Genomic DNA, 14,564 nt, shown 5'->3' with positions numbered 1-14,564 from the left:
GAAAGCTCTAAAAATATATATAAATACTTTCTATAAAAAGGCTGAAAATTCACAATTTCCAATTTTTCTTTATGAATTAACCTGAAAAATAACTTCAACTAGTAAATACTATATTAACTTTATCACAAAGTATATGAAAAAAAAAAGGCTTTAAAATAAAATATAAGGATATTAATTCTTGGGTATTGCTAAATATCACCAGTGGTGATCGTCACCACACCACTTAATTCTGGCCAAAAATTATAATTTTGGCCAGAGTTAAAAAACACATCGTAAATTTTTTTTCAAAAATTTCAATTTAAATAATAAATGTGTAAAACAAACCTGAGTAGATACTAATCACACTAAAATTTTAAAAATTTGACTAAAAAAAATCTTTTTTAAAACAAAAAATTGTATTTTGCTTATAAAATCAAACTTTCCTATTTTTCTCAAAAACTATCTAAACAACAGCCTTTATAATCTAAGGCAAACTTGTTCTACCCATAAATTTAATATAGTAATGATATTTATATTATAATTAGAATAATATCTCAGTCAAAAATTTTTGAAAATTCAAAAAATATTTTACATGTGGTGACGATCACCACTGGTAATATTTAGCAATACCTTTAATTCTTTATATTTTTAAATATTATGAAACATATGATATAGTCTCAAACTTTTAAAAAAAGTATACTGAACTGAAATGGTTAAGATAATTATGAATGTAATGAAGAAATTATATAATTAAATCAATTTCTATCTTAAAATAAAAAGTAGTATATCTCGTCTTAAGATGGTAAGTATATAAAGAAATATTATTTCCTGTCTGTTTCTGTAAAAAGAAAAAATACTTCAGAGTTGCTTATAAAAAAAAAGTAAACTTTATACCAGACAAATTTTTTACTATAGGAATTTAATTCAGTGGTAATTTTTAGCATTTTAAATATATTAGAAAAAAAATTATGAAAGAAGCAATGGAATTCAATAACATATATTCAATTCATAAAATTATCAAAAATATTCTTAGGGAAGTACAAGACAAGAAATAAAACTTTAATCAGTTTATACAATGGTTAAGTAAAAGTTAAAGCATAACAATTTCACTTTAAATGTATTGCAATTTTTTTATTTACATCTTCTTTAAGCTTGAATTTATGTTGAAGTCAAAGTAGAAAAATATATAATAAATTTTTACACCAAAATTTTATGTTTGAGAATAATAAGGATAGTGTTTTGTACAAATTAATTTATGATACAGTATAACTCTTATTGATTCCAAAAGGTAAAAATGTATTTTATAAATAACTTTTAATCTAACAATCCAATTTTGAAGATTTTTTTTTTATTTTGATCAAAGTAATAAAAGCTATCAATTAAAAAAAAGATCATTAAAATTGGATTACTAAATTCAAAATAATATTTTTTGAAGGTTGAATTAAATTCAAATTAAGTTTAAATCAAATCAATTTTTAAAGAAAAAATTTAATTTGTGCAGAACATTAAATAAAGGCATGTGGAATGTCTGAATGTATATTAAAGATTTTAATATTTATAAAGATATTAAGAATAATACATATAGTTTTTTTTCACTCAATCATATAAAGATTTGGTAAACGAAAAGTGAAAAATTGGTGGTAATCGGCTTATCGCAAATAAATACATATGACTGGTTTATGATCAGACTTCGTTATATATAATATCGTGAAATTTATAATAAAATCAGTATATAGTGATAAAATTTAATATAGACAGTTTTGGTTTGAGAAAAAAGTTCGTGTTTGCTAACTTTTGATTCAGTGATCAGAAAAGGATTAAATATAGCTTATTGGAATCGTCTTAACAAGATAAATTTAATAGTAGTAAAATTGCATTTCTAGAATTAATACTTGATGAGAAATTAAGTAGAATATAAAAATAAAAATATATCATTTATATTTTATTTAATTTTTTATTAATTATTAATCTAGAAATGCAATTTTACTACCATTAGATTCGTCTTGTTGGAACGATTCCAATGAGCTATATTTTGTCCTTTTCTGATCACTGAATCAAAAGTTAGCAAACTACCTGATTGGAGACAGTATTTGGCGAAAATACCAATTAGTCACCAATTAGTTACCAATCAGTTACCAATCAGCTACCTGATTGATGACCGATTGGTGACTGATTAATGCCTGATTTTTTACTTTTCAACCTGTACATTCATTATATAAATATTATTCTACTTAGAAGTTAAAATATACTAATAAAAATATTCCATCCTTCTGAAGCAAATATTTATATCAGTAAATACTATTCTGCTAAATTTTATTTTGCTAAATATTGTAAGGAAAAAATTCAAAATATTTTGAAAAATTGATTTCTTATTATATATAAAAATTAATTTGTCACACAAGCAATAGTTGTATTTACATAAATGATTTGCAATGTATTACTATTATATTATATACACTTTAATAAGAATCAGAAACATGTTTATTTATATTGTACATACCTACATACTGTATATTGTGACAGAATGAAAGTAAAAAAATAAAATGTATATATGAATAAATAACATGAAGTAGTAAGAAAGCTTACATAAAATTTTTTATTAATTAATAATAATTAATAAATAAGATTAATTAAGATATTATTATCTCCATTATCACTTAAATATCTTTCTTTAAATAAATCACAAAAATCATCAGATTGCATTTTGAATGAGAAACTGATTAAGAAAATAAAATTATTGGTTCAGTTAAAAAGAAAATTTCTAGCAGAAAAAAAATTTTGACTTGTAACCTTTTAAAGTTATTTATAACTGAAGTTAATGATTGAATTATGCATTTTTTTAAATTGAATTTCATTTTATATTATTCTTTGGATATAAGTATCGGTAAATATTTTACATTCCTTTATCAGTGAAGATATCTGGTACAAAACTTCAGATAATACCAATGTGACTGAATCATACTATACAAATGAAAATCAAGATGGTAAATTGTTATCACAATTTTAAGGTAAAATATTAACTATTTATTTATTTATTTATATTTAATTAATATTTTATCATTATTATTTAAAACTAAAAAAATATAATAATAGAAATTTTATTACATGTCAAACTTAAGATTAATATGGTATTAGAAAAGCTGGAAAAGATCTTAAAGTTGTAACGTGAGAAAAGCAAGCAATACAAGATCCAGTTAATATTATTTTAAAAGCTGGCAAAAATTTTTATTTACTATATTTTTAACTTTATTTTATTTTTATAGTAAAAAGAAATTATTCTAATAAGGTTGAACCATCTGCATTGAAAAAAAAATAAATAAATTGAAGAAAGTCACCCAAACTTTAACATTATCAATTGTAAATGATGATCTTAAAAAGAAAAACAAATGATTTATTTGAGAGAGAAAAAATTAGAACTAGAAGAGAAAGAGCTGAAACTTGAGAAGGATAGGTTGGAAATTCTTAAATTAAAGCAAGAATTATGAGTTACAGAATAGGTTTTTTTAGACATGATAAATAGTTAAAAAAATAAATTTCTTATTTGGTATTAGATTAGATATACTTATTTTTTTTAAAATAGGCAATTAGAACGATCTATTTACCTTTTACAAAAGCTTTGATAATTGTTTAGCAATAGATACTTAAAATTATGTAATATAAATATTTCAAATTAAAAATAAATAAATGAAAGAAAGCAAATGTTAAAGAAATATTAAAAATTTTTATTATATTTATAAAATTTGTTATATTGCAAAGAAAATTTGTCATATGGATGCTTTGCAGTAAAAAAGGACAAAACTACTGAAAAAATTCAAATTTTCTTTTATATGCCAAAAATATTCTAAATGCTATAATTTGTTCAGACTTTATATTAACTCATTTTTTATTTTTTTTAGTAGTTTCGTCCCTTTCTATTGCAAAGCACCCATATCACAAAGAAATTTTCCATTTTAATTGTTTTTTTGAGTTAAAAAAAGGGTATTTTTGGAAATAATACTGGAGTTCCCGGATATTTCACTTCAATAAATTATTTGTTATACTATATAGTATGATGCAATATTTATCTGAGTATTTGAAAATTTGAGACGTTGTAGATTAACTATTTTGGAAAATTTTCTTGTAGCAATTTTTGGTATTGAGAAAAAGATAATTGAAATATATACTTGTTATTCCATGGGTATCAATGAATAACTGAAATATTCACCGATGTCTTGGGGAATAACAGGTATATCTCATTGTGTATGGCATATACACTGATGGATTTTATACTTTTTATACCAGTGGAATAATTTACAAAAAAATCCATCGGTGTATACATAATACCGATGGGATAATTAATTGTATTCCTAATGGATTGTTATTGGGTACCCAAATAAAGTACAATAGCGGCTAGTTTAATTTTTAAATATACTAGTGTTCACCTGTTGTCTACGACAACAGTTAATATGTAATTCCGGCCAGAATTAAAAGATCTGCAAAGAATTTCCTTTTTTGTAAATTTGCGTAACCGACAATTTCCTTTTATGGAATCCGGTGTAACCCAAAATTTCAGTTTTTCGCCAGAAATAAAATTGCCTTTTTTGGTCTTGTGTAACATTAGTGACGAATAGGAGTATGGTTACACAATTCAAATGACTTATTTATATGGTTAATCTAAACATAACGCCCACGTGATTGCAGTGTTTTTTAATATATAGAAGATAGATTACTTGGCAAAATAGAATCAATCTTGTTTTATATTTTGTTTTATTATAAATAATGTCAAAACCTACATATAAAAACGCGTATTAAAATGTTTACCTACATTTCCTTCGTCATTTCCTTCGAAAATATGAAATTTAGTTTTTTTATTAGTCTAAAGTGTAATTAGTCCGAAGTGTACGCTTGATGACATGTCCCAATTATTCCATCCTCCCTTTCGCGGTAGCAAAAATTACCTTTTTGACTCTCTTAGTGTTATTTTATATTGTAGGGTCAAAAAAGGATGTCGTGCAGGGTCAAAAAGATAATATTTGCTTCGCGGTATGTAGAGAACTTAATTAGCGTTCCGATCTGCTCCGATAGTATAAAAAAATTTTGAACACTTGTTTGTTACACAAGATCCGAAAGATCCGAAGCTATAAAATATAAGGTTGATGAGGACACGTAACCCCTAAAATCAGTTTCCATAATTTTTGACTGACGCGCTTTCAACACGCTTTTTCTGACACGCTTGTTCCCTATACTTCTTTCTAAATTGTATTTTCATAAAACTTAAGACTTAAAAAAAGGGACTCACTATTTCGAATATGGAATCAGGTGATAGAATAACTTTCCAAAAACAACGTGATAACTTAATAAATGATATTGCGCAAGTAAATATTATTTTATTTTATTTTTCATTTTTAAATTGAATATAACTTTTTATTATGCCGAATTTCAGGGACTAGAACAAATTATCATTAATATGGCTATACTTAATAAAAATTTGGAAAGTATAGTTGCAGTTGGAAAAGATTTTGAAAATGTTGCTTCACTTTGGAAAAATTTTAATGATACTATTGAAGCTGGTGCATTAGATGCTGATCTAAAGGATGACAATCAACAATGATACGATGCGATGATCATGACGCAGATATTTCTAAATTTGTTCAGATTTTCACTGCTGCGAACTTGCTTTTGTTTTCTGCTTTTTGTTTTCTGCTTTTTGTTTTCTGCTTTTTGTTTTCTGCTTTTGTTGCTTTTTTGTTATTGTAAACTTGGAAATGATTTATAAAAATTTTTTACCATATTAAGAAACAAAACGTCTTTTCCGTGGGCGTTTATTTATATTGATTTATTATAAAATTATCATATCACCATATTCCAAAACAGGTTTTCAAATACATGTGTTAAATGATTCAAAACTTTATTTAAAGGGATGATGATAAGAGATTCAAAATTTTTAAAATTCTAAATAATTCTAAATCATTTCTAAAGATGAGTCATTTTACCAAAAATCCTAATACTGTTATACCAATCCCTCCGGAAAAAGTGAAATATATGAATACTCGTAAAATAGAGTAAGTAATATTAATTAATTAAAAATTAATTGTAAAAATTTATTGAAATTTTTTTTTAAAAAAAATAAATTTACACTTTAGATCTGAATCTGGTGCTAAAATCCGTATTAAAAAAGGCGAACGACCCTTGGCAATTATTAATGGTGACAAGAAACAATGTGAAGCTGCTAAAACCCTAATTAAAGCATTCATTGAAAAATCACTAGTTATACCAACAATTGGATATACTCTCCTAGAAGTGGACAGTATAGCTGATGTTAATAAAGCTAAATTTCAATTTATTAAATTTGAGGGGGTTGATATCGATGTTTTTTCAAAAAATAAGGAACATTATTCTGTCCAATTAATGAAAGAGACAAAAGATGACTCTGAATTTGACCTTGCAGATTCGTTCGATCAAAAACTTGAAATTTCTCCTTCAGGAGGTGGATTCACAACATCTGAAAAATTGGATAGTTGCTTAAATGATATCTATTCACAACTTTCAAAAGCTGATCCAACTGATTCCGAAAGAAGAGAGGTCCGTTTAAATCTTTTTTTCGGTCGGGAACTATTCTCTAATGTCGATAAGCAATACTTTGATGTCAGCGAATGGATTAAGTTCCGTAGATGGGGGAAAAAATATTGTACATCGTTCCAACAAAGCGCACCTCAAATCTTGGAAAAAATGTCTTTACTTGAAAAAGGATTCAATTTTAAAGAAGATAAAAGAAGCGAAATAACTTCTAAAAACAAAGACAAAGGGAGTATTGCTATATATTTTGATCAAGATTCATCAAGAAGAAAACTTAAGTTGCATTGGAATGAAGATGATCGTTCATGGAAAATAACAAAATGTGTGCGTAGCATCAATCGAATGGGTAAGTTCATTATTATAATACGAAATTTTTTAAAAATTGGTATTTAATAATTAATTTTTATTTTAAGCTATTTTGGATTTGATTTCTGGAAATGAAGCTCCAGACTGTAGATTTTTGTTGAAAACTTGTTATGATCTGAAAGTTGGGAGTAAACTCACAAAAGTTATTGATGAAATACAATATAATCGTTCTTTCAAAATGAGAGATGAAATGTGGTTTCGTGTTGAGGATTTTGATGGAAAACTAGATAAGGTTGAAGTAAGACAAACTATGTCAAAAAGAAGATTTTTGTAAGTAAAAAAAATTATTTTTTTTTCTTTATCGTACAAAATCTTGATTTAAATATCCAAAATTTTATTATATATTTATTAGCAACGGGTCTTTCCAAATTTCCATTGCTACTATTAAGCAAGATTCAAATGGAAAATTAATTACCCAACAAACAACGAGCCTTAAAAATAAACGTTGGAGATCTGTAGAAAACATAGACCAAAATTTAAGTTTACATTATGATGAACAAGAAATTAGTAATACGATCTGTGAAACAATTAATCTTGCTAGGGACATAGTTAAAGTTTTGTCTTAAGAATCAAATAATTATTACATTATTTTTTATTTCATTTTTTTCCTAAATAGAATATTGTATAATCATATTTCATTAAATAAGCATGAAATATTAAATAAGCATGAAATATAAAAATTTATTATTGTTGTTATCGTTGTTATTATTAATTTAAAAATAAATTCCTTATAAAAACCAGGTCGGTGATTGTTAAAAAAGTCTTAAATTCAAGACTTTGTACAACCTTATACAGCAAGGACATAGATAACTCTTTTTATTTATGGGTTTTACATAGTTGCTATGACCCGTTGTAAACTTATAGTCACTTTGACAATCTCTGACACTTTTATTCGGCTTGTCTCGCCGAAAGTAACTCGGTAAAACTCGGTAGAGATTAAAACCATTCCGCTGTACTCGGATCAAGTGCTCCGAAGTCCGAATCTAACGATATAATGTTTACCTTATTCTGAATGTCCGTAACTTATGAAAAAGCTGTAACTAGCGCGGTAAATACTTCATATACCTATTTAAAAATTTCTGTGTCATGATGAAAAAGAGAAAGCCATTCTATAAAAAAACAATAAAAATTTAGTAAAACTGTCCTAAACTTGAGCTAAAAACTATCTTATTTTCCACCAATGGAAATGTTACTCTGTAGCTTATTTCGAACATCCTTTCCATATCTTATTTAGGCATACCACGATACACCTTCATATTTATAAAATTACGTTAAATTGCATATACAAATATCACTCTTAGACTCAAGAGAAAAGTTATCAAGAAATTTTTTTTTAAAAAAAAGAAAAAAAAAATGGCTAACTACAAAATTGGTGGTGTAATTGACATGATTAAATATTTTATATTTGCGCATTAAAAAATTCATTATTAAAATTGATTAATTTGTCTTGTATAGCCGATATGTCTTTTGCTGCTTGGGGTCGACAAGAAATTGAACTCGCAGAAAATGAAATGCCAGGATTAATGACTTTAAGAAAAAAATATGGACCTACCAAACCTTTAATGGGGGCACGTATTGCCGGTTGTTTACATATGACTATTCAAACCGCGGTTTTGATAGAGACTTTAACTCATTTAGGTGCCGAAGTCGCTTGGAGTTCTTGTGATATATTTTCTACACAGGATCAAGCCGCAGCTGCCATTGCAGATACGGGTATACCTGTTTTCGCATGGAAAGGAGAAACTCTAGAAGAATTTTATTGGTGTATTGAAAAAACTCTTTTTGCTTTTAAGGATGGAAAACCTCTTAATATGATACTTGATGATGGTAGTGAATTAACTAAGATGGTCCATGAAAAGCATCCAGAACTTTTAAAAGGTATAGGAAATTTATTTTCAAATGGTACTAAATTAAAGTAAGTGAGGCTTATGTTTAATCAATTATTATCAGATATTAAAGGCATTTCCGAAGAAACAACAACTGGTGCTCATCAATTATATAAGATGCTCAAGGAAGGAAAATTAAAAATTACTGCTATCAGTGTAAATGATTCTGTCACAAAAACGAAATTTGACAATCTTTATGGATGTCGAGAGTCCTTAATTGATGGTATTAAACGTGCCACTGATGTGCATATTGCTGGAAAATTAGCTGTTGTTGCAGGTTATGGTGATGTCGGTAAGGGCTGTTCAGCAGCACTTCGAGGAATTGGTGCTCGTGTTGTTATTACTGAAATTGATCCGATTAATGCTTTACAAGCGGCGGTGGAAGGTTATAAAGTTACAACTATGGAAGATATATGTGCCCAAGCCGATATTTTCGTTACTACAACAGCTAATCGTGATATTATTGTGGGCAAGCATTTTGAACAAATGAAAGATGATGCTATTGTATGCAAGTAAGTAATTTACCGACCGTAAATTTGTTTTTATTAAAAAAAAAGAGTTCATACTATTTTTTTTTGATTAAAGTATTGGACATTTCGATGTTGAAATTGATGTTAATTGGTTAAAACAAAATGCTGTATCTCATGTTAATATTAAACCTCAAGTTGATCGTTATACTTTGAAAAATGGCCGACGTATAATAATTCTTGCCGAAGGTAGATTAGTTAATTTAGGATGCGCCACAGGGCATCCAAGTTTCGTAATGAGTAACTCCTTTACAAATCAAGCGTTAGCACAAATTGCTCTATGGACTGATAATGCTTCTTATCCACTTGGTATTCATATGTTACCAAAAAAACTTGATGAAGAAGTCGCTACTGCTCATCTTGAACAATTAGGGGTTAAACTCACAAAACTTACTCCAGTTCAAGCTAAATACCTCGGTGTTAATGTTGATGGTCCATTTAAACCTGAACATTATCGGTAATTGTTAAACATTCTTGTCTATATTCGAAACTTAAAACGTCAAATTAATGTACATTCATTTTTTAGTTATTAAAAGTAAAGGAAGAAATAAAGAAGTTAAATTAAAAAAATAATTTATTTACAGTATGTCTAATTATTTCATATTACGAAACTTTATTATTGTAGTTAAATAATCCGTCCTATAGAAAAGAAAGTTAGAAAATAGAAACTCAAACTACAAAAAAATTGGTATAAAAGCCGTTTCAAAATCCGTAAATGTTAGCCCTGTTCATTTCTGGTCGGCTGATTTTTTGGTCGACTTTGTACTACTCAAAATTTACGAATAAAATTATTTTGTAAATTGAGTTGAAAGTTTGCAGTTAAGTTAGTTAAGTTCGACTTACACGTGAAAACAAATAAAAATTTGTAATAATTAGCAAAATGACTTTTATTGGTCGCCGCGGTGCTTTATTTATTTTTCGAACCAAAAAAAACCCCAATTTTTTAGTTTTTTTTGTTCTGATTTTTGTCGAAGATCAGGCCAACCAAAACAAATGAAACCCGACCGAAAAACCCAACCGACCGGAAATGAACAGGCCTGTTACTACTGTTTATTTTATAAATGCATACAAAGATCGATCTCTAATTCTCTATAGCCTATATGAGGGTCTAAAGCCGATTCGATTAAATATATTAATTGATTTTTTTTCATTAGATAATTTTTGAATACTTACGTTGCATTTGAACACCTGGTGCAAAGGGAATGTTCCTTAAGTTTTCAAAACGTGACAAATAGCGGCATGACATATAAATGGGAAAACACTGATGGGTGTGATGTAGGGCAGGGTTGGGAATTGTACTAGTACAGTACTAGTACAGTATAGTACAGTACTAAGTACTGTACTTGTACTTGAAAATTTAGTACAAATACATAAAATGGTTAAATTATATCCTAAAGAGTAATAATTGTATTAGTACAGTGTACTTAGTACTTGTACGAAATTTTTTGTTAGTACAGTACGTACTAGAATTTTGCTAGTACAGGTGTACTACCACAACCCTGATGAATATTGCAAAATCACGTGACCGAACACGGTCCCCAACCGAATTCGGCTAGTTTAACGTTAGATGTCATAATAGCGAATTTTTTTTGGATGCTCGGTATCTCTGAACCAAATTTTTAGGTATTATAAATTTTTCTTGACAATGATTACCGTGTTTTAGTTTCTATGATGTTTAATAAAAATTAGCATGTATTACCTGATGGGCTTGTTTAACAAATGCTGATATGAATTCTTAGTCTGAGTAATAAGAACATCTCGTCTTGTTGTAAGGGAATATTTTCAATTCTAATAATATTAACAAATTTAACGAATTAATCATAGATGCGGCAAATTTATTCGTTCGGTTATAATTCCTTTCAACAAACTAATCCGGCAAATAATGATGATATTATAAGTGTTCCAAGTGATATTACAGGGTTCACACAGTGTGATGATATCATCTGGGCCAATATTAGCTCAACTTTGGGCATAAACAACATGTTGGTAAAATCATAATGTTTTTGTAATCAATACTTGATGATTGCTTAACGAAATTTATTCTATCTAATAGTGAAAGAAAGTTGATGTTTTGGGGGTTTGATGATACAAGAAATAAAATTATATCTCCTACCCATTTTCCTGCACAAAATATAATGAAATATTTCGGAGATGACAATGGGATCCAGGGATATTTAGATATTAATGGAAACCTTTATGGCCATTCCAAAAAGATTTTTAACCTGCCTGCAAAGTGCGTTGATGTTGCGCAAATGTGGACCGGAAGTAATGTAATTGCTGTAACAAGTACGTAATATATGGCAGTTTCTTAATTTTTAAACTTTAATTACTAACTGCTATAAGTAAAAATATCGTTTACTTATCGTTAAAAAAAAGTGGATGGAAAGTTATGGCAATTTAATTTAAAAAATAATGAGAAACCAAAGAAAATAACTGCTTTTGATGAGAGCGGAAGTTTAAATCCATTTTTCACAAACGTTGTTTGTGGAGAGAATCATTCCTTGGCGTTAACAAGAGACGGTGAAGTTTTTAGCTGGGGATCAGGAAGATTTGGTCAGCTTGGACATGGGGAATTTACAAACTCATTAGAAAAACCTACATCTATTGAATTTTTTCAGGGATTAAGAGTTAAAGAAATCGCTTGCGGAGGATTTCATTCCGCAGTAATTACTGGTACGTACATATTATAATCAAAATACTTTACTTTTTAAATATCTTGTGCGAGACATCGACTTTTCTTGACAATTGTAAAGACTCGGGTGATTTATATACTTTTGGATGGAATCACTTTGGGAGATTGGGGATCTCTTCGGGTAAAGATTCAATGGTGAATTGTGCTGAACCCTCACTGATTGAGTTTGGTGGTGAAAATGACATTGAATTAAATGTATTGAAGGTGGCATGCGGGAGCGCGCATACTGTTGCTATTACAGGTAAAGATAAAAGAGAATTTAAAATTTTACGTAATATAAAACTTACAATACTTATTCATTATAATCCGACATAGATGATTACAGATTGTGGAGTTGTGGATGGGGTATGTGAATTATTTGCTACGGGTTTATTTCTCGACTTAAAACTTAAAGAATGTGAATTTTCTATAGGAAAATATGGACAATTAGGCTTAGGTGCTGATAGACTGAATGATAACTATTTGTTTGTGCAAGTGGATTCGACGGAATTCAGAGATAAACAAATTGTAGACTGTTTATGCGGCCGATGGAATACTTTTCTTATTTTGAATAAATAATATTTACATGCTAAATAATAAAAATAATTTCAAAATTGATTTACTATAAATTTCTGCTTAACAAAGACACATAATTATACATATACAATATATTTATTATATAATTAGTGTATAATGTAATCTCTTTCAAGTGGTTCGACGTGGTGTTTTCCACGATTTCGCAAGACAGAGATACATGACAATACGATGTACCTTGGATAACTATTCTGACCTGTCTAGTCATTTTGATTTTGGCAAATTAGTCCAAATTTGGCTTAAAATAATTTTTAGACATGCTGTTCTGTAAAATGATTTTATCACCATTAGATTTGTCTTAGTGAGATGAATCAAATGGTATAAAATTCATTAAATCTGATTACTGGAAACTAATACAATTAGATTTGTTAACTTATTAATAAGATGCTATATTTTATTTTATTCTTTTTGCATTTATCAATTTATTTAGAAAAGAAGTTTGCTATTTATTATCATTGATAATCAGTACCAATTACAGGTCAAATAAAAAAATTCAGATTTTAACCCTTTTAAAATAGTTTTGCTAATTTCAATATAGCCTTGTTGATTTTTGCATATTTTAGTAATAATTAACAAACCTAATATTTAATTTAAAATATTATCAAATATTATCTTTATTTAGTATTTACTACTTTTTATATTACAAGTTTAATGAAAAATCAGATTTTAATTCTTTCAAACTAGCCTTGCCAACAATTCTAGTATAATATTTATTGATTATTATTAAATTCTGATATTTCAGTTAGACATACTAATTTTAATAGTTATTTTTAAATAAAAGTAATTGTTTTTACCAATTTTTATACAAATAAAACCAAAATTTTATAAAACTTTGCCAATTTTAAATAATATAGGTTGTACAACCAATTCTCTTTATAGTTATATATTGAAAATTATATATTTTTTTTTTTACAAATCATAGTACATTTATAAATTTATTAAAGTAAATAATAAAAAATATACAAAATACTACACTTATATATTACTCTAATATTAGTAATTTATAACTATTCATTATTCTTAAGTAGAATTCTATTTGTATACTGTTATCTATCAAATAATTATAGTAGCTATATAGGAGTGGGATACCATTATGTAATATAATTATATTATATAGCAGTATTCTATTTATTCTAAATTATAGTATCACCATATAATCTAAATAATATAATCTAAATACCACTATATAACCTATATTTTTTTTTGTATTAGGTATCTATTTTATGCTTTAAATATTCCTTTAATCTTTTCTATTATTTATAATTTTTATTAATATATAATCTAATTACCATTATTTAATCTAAGTATTTAACTACCATTATATGATCTAAATATCACCTATTTCTTTTTGTTTCTATTCTATTTATTATATATGCTGCCCAAATTATTTTGGGATAGCATAATTATAATTTGGAATGGCATAATTCATTTAGTTTATATATAATTTACTATGTAAGTACCAAAATAATTTGGGATGCTGTAATTGAATTTGGAATTTTACTTATAATTACGGCAGTCCAAAATAATTTGAGCATCATGTATACTATTTATGTATTAAATTTTATATTAATAATGCTAATTTTCTATACCTAGTATTCTGAAAAAAAAACTGATCTGATTCGTATCTGCAGATCTGATCCGTGATGAATCAGATTAGACCATATATTTTATGATCTGTGATCCGATCCGAATTAAAAAAATTTGATCCATTTCAGATCGAATCAAATCCGATCAACAATTCATTAAAATCAGATCAGATCGGATTAATTCGAACAGATCCAGTTCAAATCCAGTTCAAACTATTGCAAAATGGTAAATAAAAAACGTTTTACAACATTTTTATTAAAATCATTAAAAAACGTTACGAAACATTTTTTTTCAATAAATTAATAATAAAAACGTTTCACAACATTTTTTATTAAAATCGTTAAAAAAACATTGCAAAACATTTTTTTCAATAAATTAATAATAAAAACATTTTGCAAC

The 14,564-nt window shown here is 27.0% G+C and overlaps 4 protein-coding genes across 4 annotated transcripts; all 4 read left to right on the top strand.

The window, feature by feature from the left end:
* The first annotated feature begins 5,139 nt into the window (after positions 1 to 5,139).
* On the top strand, positions 5,140 to 5,754 carry OCT59_020553 (uncharacterized protein). The gene is made up of 2 exons (XM_025320398.2): positions 5,140 to 5,333; positions 5,402 to 5,754. Exons 1-2 carry the CDS (start codon positions 5,268 to 5,270, stop codon positions 5,567 to 5,569), a joined length of 234 nt encoding a protein of 77 aa, XP_025171479.1. The 5' UTR covers positions 5,140 to 5,267; the 3' UTR covers positions 5,570 to 5,754.
* A 183-nt stretch (positions 5,755 to 5,937) lies between these two features.
* Positions 5,938 to 7,577, top strand: OCT59_020552 (uncharacterized protein; the record flags this gene model as incomplete). The annotated part of the gene is made up of 4 exons (XM_066149267.1): positions 5,938 to 6,020; positions 6,102 to 6,880; positions 6,948 to 7,170; positions 7,253 to 7,577. The coding sequence occupies 4 exons, from the start codon at positions 5,938 to 5,940 to the stop codon at positions 7,464 to 7,466; spliced, it is 1,299 nt and encodes a 432-aa protein (XP_065990193.1). The 3' UTR covers positions 7,467 to 7,577.
* A 676-nt stretch (positions 7,578 to 8,253) lies between these two features.
* On the top strand, positions 8,254 to 10,116 carry OCT59_020551 (uncharacterized protein; the record flags this gene model as incomplete). Its single annotated transcript, XM_066149266.1, has 7 exons — positions 8,254 to 8,272; positions 8,356 to 8,468; positions 8,539 to 8,613; positions 8,694 to 8,778; positions 8,851 to 9,298; positions 9,372 to 9,770; positions 9,840 to 10,116. The coding sequence occupies 7 exons, from the start codon at positions 8,254 to 8,256 to the stop codon at positions 9,844 to 9,846; spliced, it is 1,146 nt and encodes a 381-aa protein (XP_065990192.1). The 3' UTR covers positions 9,847 to 10,116.
* Positions 10,117 to 11,137: 1,021 nt separating this feature from the next.
* On the top strand, positions 11,138 to 12,612 carry OCT59_020550 (uncharacterized protein; the record flags this gene model as incomplete). Its single annotated transcript, XM_025320401.2, has 6 exons — positions 11,138 to 11,295; positions 11,367 to 11,599; positions 11,690 to 11,986; positions 12,067 to 12,246; positions 12,321 to 12,350; positions 12,418 to 12,612. The coding sequence occupies 6 exons, from the start codon at positions 11,138 to 11,140 to the stop codon at positions 12,561 to 12,563; spliced, it is 1,044 nt and encodes a 347-aa protein (XP_025171482.1). The 3' UTR covers positions 12,564 to 12,612.
* Positions 12,613 to 14,564: the final 1,952 nt, after the last annotated feature.

Source organism: Rhizophagus irregularis, chromosome 3 (genome assembly GCF_026210795.1).
Source record: "Rhizophagus irregularis chromosome 3, complete sequence".
Taxonomy (NCBI): Eukaryota; Fungi; Glomeromycota; class Glomeromycetes; order Glomerales; family Glomeraceae; genus Rhizophagus; species Rhizophagus irregularis.
This window is presented reverse-complemented; position numbering and strand designations above follow the sequence as displayed.

Excerpts from the sequence above, each read along its gene's own strand:
- OCT59_020553 (XM_025320398.2), top strand. The coding sequence starts at position 5,268 with ATGGAATCAGGTGATAGAATAACTTTCCAAAAACAACGTGATAACTTA. Across the intron at positions 5,334-5,401 it reads TAATAAATGATATTGCGCAA|GGACTAGAACAAATTATCAT; the intron begins GTAAATATTATT and ends GCCGAATTTCAG.